This window comes from Juglans microcarpa x Juglans regia, chromosome 3D, assembly GCF_004785595.1.
Source record: "Juglans microcarpa x Juglans regia isolate MS1-56 chromosome 3D, Jm3101_v1.0, whole genome shotgun sequence".
Classification (NCBI taxonomy): domain Eukaryota; kingdom Viridiplantae; phylum Streptophyta; class Magnoliopsida; order Fagales; family Juglandaceae; genus Juglans; species Juglans microcarpa x Juglans regia.
Window position 1 is genome coordinate 25852365 of NC_054598.1, and position 7463 is coordinate 25859827.

At 39.6% G+C, this 7463-nt stretch overlaps 1 protein-coding gene across 3 annotated transcripts; it reads left to right on the forward strand.

The window, feature by feature from the left end:
* The first annotated feature begins 253 nt into the window (after positions 1–253).
* Positions 254–5356, forward strand: LOC121254858 (protein OBERON 3-like). Of its 3 annotated transcripts, none has more exons than XM_041155040.1 (2): positions 254–2294; positions 4636–5356. In XM_041155040.1, exons 1-2 carry the CDS (start codon positions 395–397, stop codon positions 5217–5219), a joined length of 2484 nt encoding a protein of 827 aa, XP_041010974.1. In that variant the 5' UTR covers positions 254–394; the 3' UTR covers positions 5220–5356. The 3 variants fall into 3 exon arrangements, with proteins under 3 accessions (XP_041010974.1, XP_041010975.1, XP_041010973.1); XM_041155041.1 differs by having other exon boundaries at positions 4663–5356; XM_041155039.1 differs by having other exon boundaries at positions 258–2294; positions 4630–5356.
* Positions 5357–7463: the final 2107 nt, after the last annotated feature.

Sequence of the window (7463 nt, forward strand, 5' to 3'; positions counted from 1 at the left end):
AAAAAAAAATGTGGTATATTATATGTGAAAATGAAGAGTAATAAAGCTTTGTATGCCCCTTACTCGTATACCACAATATAATCTTTATAATAAGAAAAATTTTATTTATTATTTCTGTGTACTCTACATCATATTTTATTTTATTTATTTTTTCTTTTACTAAAAGTTGAGTTCTTTTGAAATTTGAGAAAGTTTTTCGTGGAAACGCATGGAAAGGAAAACGGCCGATGCAGAGACCAGTGGTGTGCTGAAGACTCGAAACAAAACGAGTTGAAAAAGCGTCCCCGTATTCTCTCTTATTTGCCAAATTGTCCTTCTGAACACTACTTCCGTTCTCTGTCACGTTTCTCTCGGTCTCTCTCTCCCTCTCTCTTCCCTTCGAGTCTTCAAGGTCATGTTCGGAGAGAAAGATCTCTCTAATGGTGCTGTTTCCTGTGAGCGCGACAATAGTTCTCAGGGAAAGTTCAGTCGGCACATTTCTGACCGAAGAAAGGAGAACCCAGATGAGAAAATGAGATTTTCTGAGAAGGGTATGGGTTTTCTCAGAGAATCAGTTACGGGTTCCGATGGTTTCCGATCAAAACACCCCAAAGCGGGGACCTCGGGCTCCCAGGAGCTCACTCTCAGCTACCTCTGCGACAGTTCCAAACTGGGTCTTTCCGAGAGGGAGATTCCGGCGAAAAGTTTTCTCAATACCTTCGAGAAAGTCGCCCTCAAACGCAGAGAACCCGATAATTCAAACCAAGATGAAAAATGGGTAGAGAGAGATTTCCTGAATTTGAACGAAACCAGAGGAAATTCTTCGAAACAAGAGATCCAGGACGATGTTGAGGGGGAGAATATTGTAGATAAGAAGCCAAAGCTAGATATTCTGAATCTGTCTCTAGCTTTGCCTGATGCGTCACACTCTATCAGTCCTCTCAACCCTTCACAAAATGCCGATCCTCCGGCTCGGTCGAAGCCTACTAGGAGTATGCAATCTTTGGCACCATCTGGTAACAATCAGCAAACCACTTGCTCCAATGATTTCACGGCGCCTTCGATGTCGTACTCGTTTTCCCACCCTCTTTCCCACAACCCCAGTTGCTCGCTCACCCGTAATTCGACAGAGAATTACGAATATTCGGTGGGGAGAGAGGACCAGATTTGGAATTGTGGGGAGGGAACTAATGGTTCGGTTCATAGTAGGTTTAAGCCCATTGGCGATGGGGTAGTGACGCTGTCGAATCACGGTGGAGGTTTTTTTTCGACGTTGCAGGGAAATCAGAGCAATCGTAATAAGGAATTGTGTAATAATAGTCATTATATGACTACTACGAGCTCGGATAACCATTCATTTTTCCCGTCTGAGCTCCCAGCTAGGCCAAGGTTTGATACGCAGTCAGGCGATTCGAGGGGACGGGGTTCGGAGGGGTTGAGGAATTTTGAGGGTGTAGATCGTGGTGGGAGAGTTAGAAAGGCTTCTAAACCGGAGAGGATTATTCGCGACATCATATCGGATCCTATTCCTACCATGGCTCAGTCAATTCAGGAGCTTCCCGATGACACCGTTGCATTGGTCAAGGATTACTTGAAATGTATCATTACAATGCCTGAGAAGAAAGAGGAGTTAGTAGGACTACAAAGCTGTCTTGAACGAAGATCTGATTTTACCAAGGAGACTTTGTCAAAGTGTCACAAGTTGCAATTGGAAATTTTGATTACTGTGAAAATGGGACTTGGAAGCTACTTATCTAGTGAGATTCGCCTGCCAATAGCTGAGCTGGTGGAGATTTTTTTGTACATGAGATGTAGAAATGTGAACTGCCGGAGCATGCTGCCTGTTGATGATTGTGACTGCAAGATTTGCTCGGCGAACAAGGGGTTTTGCAGTCAGTGCATGTGTCCCATCTGTTTGAATTATGATTGTGCAAACAATACTTGCAGTTGGGTTGGTTGTGACGTATGCTCCCATTGGTGCCATGCGGTTTGTGGCATTCAGAAGAATCTGATTAAACCGGGTCCTAGCTTGAAGGGGCCTTCAGGGACTACTGAGATGCAGTTTCACTGCATTGGGTGTGGTCATGCGTCGGAAATGTTTGGTTTCGTGAAGGACGTGTTTTTGTGCTGTGCCAAAGATTGGGGCTTGCTAACCCTGAAGAAGGAGCTTGACTGTGTATGCAAGATTTTCAGGGGAAGTGAAGATTACAAAGGCAAGGAATTGCATATGAAAGCTGATGAGATGCTATCCAAGCTTGAAAGTAAATTGATCTCTCCTTTGGATGCCTGCAACGTTATTATTCAGTTCTTCAACTGTGAGTTTCTCGACTTCGTCTTATTGCATTTTCCTCTTATGTTTTCATATGGTACACTGACCTTGGAACCTCAATTTAATGTTTGGAAGATCATTCTGGATCATGAATACTGCATGTTACAAAAAAAAAAAAAAAGGTTTTCTTTATTATCTGCTACTCCCATTATGCGCCACTCTGATTCATATATAAGGTTTTTGGTTTTAGTCTCTGATTATGAGTTTTACTTACTAATGAAGAAGTACCTATTGTTTTCTTCTTGTAATGGTTTCTTCGAAACTGAGGACCTATTATCTGCCATCAATAAAGTGAATAATAACATAGGGCAAATTGACTTGGTACAGTAGCAGAATAATATTTTTAGGGCACCATGACCAGTTCCAGATCACTTTAGCAGGCTGCTTTTTAATTATTTTGGTTCCTAGATTTATAGTAGTTTGACTTTGTTATAATTTATTTATTTTTCTTCATCTTAGTGATTTTGAGGTTTTAAGAGTGTGAATAATGGGTGGATTACAGTGGAAATTAGAGACGCAAGAAGTTGATAGATGTAGGCAATACATCTCGTTTTCTTAAGCATCAAACACCTGTGTTTTGGGCGTCACACCTTGGTGAATATTCCATTGCACAAATCTGGAACAAAGCATGGTTAGCTTTAGAAATTTTAGCAAATGCTTAACCCCAAAAAGACATGGTAATAATATTTTTTTGTCTAGAAAAATCTACAAATAAAATATAGTGACCTTAATTATATAAAAAGATCCAAGATCACAAGTATAGCTAATATCAATAAATTTTGAAAATTATAGAAATTCCCGACTCCTTAATTAAAATAAAACCAACTTCTTGCTGCCTGCATCAACCAGCTTATAAGCTATGTATCTAAAACCAGAAATGGATTGCTGGGATAGATTAGGGCACCCATTTAGTGATTGGAGTTAGGTCTTGAAAAGATATTAATTTACAATTAGCCAAGTCACTCTGTAAGTGCTAGAAGTAATACTTATATTTCAATTACAGATGTGATTTGACTACTGGTGCTTCTAGTTATCTACAAGGTACACTGGTACCAGTCTCAATTTTATTTATAAATTTTTACCTGTTTCTCAGTTGGGTTTAAAAATGGTGGTGGTTGGCTTTAATGGGATAAAGACTTGAGTAGTGCAATTTCATACATAAATATGAGAATGGACTTTTATTATGTATTGTGCAATTGCAGCTACTGAAGATATTCTGGAATTTTATGAAAATATGAGTTACCTCATCATGCATGATGAGTTTGCGGGACATGTTATTATAGAAGTCAGAGATTCATGTCTTGGTCCTTTTGTAAGGGACATACTATTGCCATGACCATTCGATTGCATGGACAGCCTTTAAAAAATGCTGAATTAGGTGGGGCTGGATAGTGAGATGAGATGAGATGGTTTTATATGAAAGTTGAAAGTTGAATAAAATATTGTTAGAATATTTTTTAAAATTTTGTTTTGGGTTTTGAAAATGTTGAATTATTTATTGTATTTTATGTGGAAATTTGTGAAAATTGTAATGATGAGATGAAATGAGATGGTTTTGGTATCCAAACCTAGCCGACATTGTTTTCATCATCCTTCCCTCTCTATTTTTTTCTTGTACAAAAGCCTTTCCGTGTTGGTCTGCCCGTCTGAACCTTGGTTTTCTAGATGGTCTACCTACGTACTGGGTGGGTGAGCCTAACTCACATCCAATAAGGAGCTTTTTTTAAAATCTAAGCAACATACGACCAGCTTATCCATATCACAACAGTTGTTTTGGATTTTACTTTTCTGGGACCCCATGTTGGGTTTTTGTTGTATATATTAAAATCTGTTAAAAAATGACGTTTTGAGAAAAAGATAGGAGTCTAGAAATTTTATTTAGGTGTGCTGCTAGTGAACTAGACTGCTAAATTAAGCTCACTGATGGCTTGCCAACATCATATATTTAAAGCTCTAAACTTTGATTGGATATCTTACCTTTTCCAAATGCTTGTTAAAAATAGCAATGTTGGGGAAACTGTGTGAGCAGTGAGAATTTTTTCCATCAGAATCTGTATGTGAAAGTTCTAAATACTTGGTTGTAAATATGTCTAGTAGAAAAAGTGAAGCCATTACAATAAGATCTAATGTCATGATATCAATACAATATTTCGTCATCACCATCTACGACAATAGTTGCCATATTCTGATACAGCCACATACATATCAGTGTGCACACAAATACTGCAAATTTATGTTGGTTAGTCAAGTGTTATTTTGGTTATAATTTACCTTTGTATATTTGTTAGAGCCGAACTCTGATGTCTTTTTTTATCAAATAGACACAGGCGCCATGCCTGACTTTCCTGCTTCAGGTGTGGTTTCAAAAGCTTTGGTGGCAACTCAAGCTATCCTTGGGAAGGAAGCAACGCCTCTTCCACATGCTACTTCTCTACCCCCAATGTATACTTCATACAACACGAGCTCTTCTAGTATGCGTAATGATTTACTGTCTATTGATCTTCGCCAGAGCGACCTCAAACCTTCCATCGTAAGTGAATTGACAACAGATGTTGATTTCCGGTTTGGTCCAATGCCAAAGAAAGATGGGTTCGACAGCTTGGAAAGTTTAGTGAGGATCAAGGAAGCAGAGGCGAGGATGTTCCAGAGCAAGGCAGATGATGCAATGAGAGAGGCTGAAGGTTTCCGGCGAATGATCAAGACCAAGACTGAAAAGCTGGAAGAAGAGTATGCTGGAAAGCTAGGCAAACTATGTTTGCAAGAGACAGAGGACAGACGAAGGAAGAAACTGGAGGAGCTAAAGGTTTTGGAAAATTCTCATTGTGATTATTACAACATGAAAATGAGAATGAAAGCTGATATTGACGGTTTGTTAAAGAGAATGGAGGCAACAAAGGAGCAATGGGTGTGATTTCTTCTTGCTTTTAACGATGATGCTAATAGTGTGTAGTTTGATCATGTTACCCATCTTGGATTCTGCTTGTATAATGAATCCATTATGAACCATCATTTCTGTTGTGAAATTTCAGAACTGGCTTTTCTCCTCTTCATGCATTTTTCTTGGTAATTTCACATGGTGCCAAACAGTATTGCAGCACATGAAATAAGGATAGTAGCATTTTGATTTATGGTGTCTTTATTGGATTTGAAACGAAGCTGTTCACCTTGCGTAAAATGATACAAGTTGTTATGTTCGTTTTGAAGGATCAAAACTCACGAAATGGTAAAATGCAGCAATTTTGCTGAGGAAAGCGAATCAGATACAAATTCATCGCGGCTCACAAAAAATAATAGATAAAATAAAACAAATCTCGCCATCAGCCATCATTGCCTTGTCAAAGTTCTTGGATAGTGACGTTTGCGGTGGCTGGCACTTGACATTTTGGGCCACAAATGCTTATTAATCTTTGGGTTAGATTAGATAAATGAGAAAAGATGAGAAATTTATTAATAGTGATGAAATAATTTATGAATAATAATGAAATAGTTTGAGTTAAAATTTTTATAGAGTTTTGAGAAATAAGAAAGAAAAAGTTAAATAAAAAAATATAAAGTTAAAGATGGTTAGTGTTAAAAACGTGTTTCGCACCACCAACTATATAAATGACTTGCAATAGATAAAATAGCAATATGGGTTGTCCAGTGGAACTCTGATGCCTAAGAGAAAAGTGGTGTCAATATAAGTATTTGAATGAATGACAAATACATTACCTTTAGGTGTTATTTGTAAGAGCATGAAAGTGTTGATAATGGCTAGTTCTAGAATTTATCTTGAATAATCCTCGAATAAATTGGTAGGATAGCTTTCCTAATTCATCGGAAGCATTATCTTATTCTCTATATTATCCATTACGTGTCCATAGGTTCAATCTCTAGGCTTGTAGCTTAAACCTGATTCTTGAGGCCTCACACTTGGGCCCTACAATGGATGGGCTTATTCCTCCACCCTAAATATCCCTTTCAGTTACCCCGCTAATTTTCTTTGTGACTGCACGTGGGAAATTCATCAATTTGTGCCTTCCTTAACTCTCTTCTCAAGTTTCAAGAAACACTTGCCACTGTTCACCATTTTGATCTCGTTTCTTCCAATTTGTATAACAATGGCTCAGCGTGGTTCTTTCCGTGTTCTCGGCTGAGCTTCTGCCCAAGCCCCATCAAGGGTTTCCTCCCATTTTGAGCCTGAATCTTCTGGAGGTCAAACTTTACCTTTCTTTGAAGGGTTCATGTGGCGCTCCACACTTGTCGCCCAAGACTTGACAAAGTTGAGGACTTCGTATCGCATCCCTGACATCGTGGTTCTCACTCTTCCCTCAGAGGGCACAGTCGACAAGGAAGGCTTCTCGAGGAGAGTTGCTCTCCTAGTTTGTGCCCTAATGCACGGTTTGCGCCTTCCGTTCATCCACCCCATTCGCGATGTCCTTGCTCTCCTTCAATTGGCTCCTACCCAACTTCATTCACGCACTTGGTGTGTGCTTTGTTCTCATTTGTGGTGTTCCGTATGATTCTGGAAGCTCTGGGGGAGATGTACCCAAATCTGACTATTCACGAATTTCTATCGTTCTATTCTGTTAAAGGTCTATTAGGTAATATCTGTAGTTTTCATGTTCGCTCACAACGATTGGTGTCAAAAGAAATTTTTTTCTTATTTTTTGTGGTGGCTGAGAACTTCCCACCTCTGAAATGACCATTCGGGACTTCCCCATCCAAGTTAATTGGGGCAGGGTCCCTGATGACAAAAAGATTCTTATAGATCTGATTGACCGAGAATGTTTCCACGTCGACATAGTCCTTAATTGGAGCAAAGATAATGAGGATGCCCTATGGACTGAGAAGCTTTTGACTCCTGCCAACATTGACAGATTAGTTGTTGTACCTGACCACTCCCATGTTAAGGGGCGTAAATTAAAGGTCGTGACGCCTCTCTTAAAGAAAAGGCCTGCTTCTACGCCTTCTGAGACTCCTACAAAACGTCTTCATCATATACTGAGGGTGAGACACCTGCTAATCGCCCTTTTGAAAATGTAGAGGGTGTAGCTAGAGATGTGGGGCCAGAAGTGGTCGTTGATTCTGGTGCCAACCCAACTGTGGGGGGGAGGGGGGAGATGCCCTCTACTTCTCCTGTACATGTGTCGCCGCTTGCATCTCCTAGGCTTGA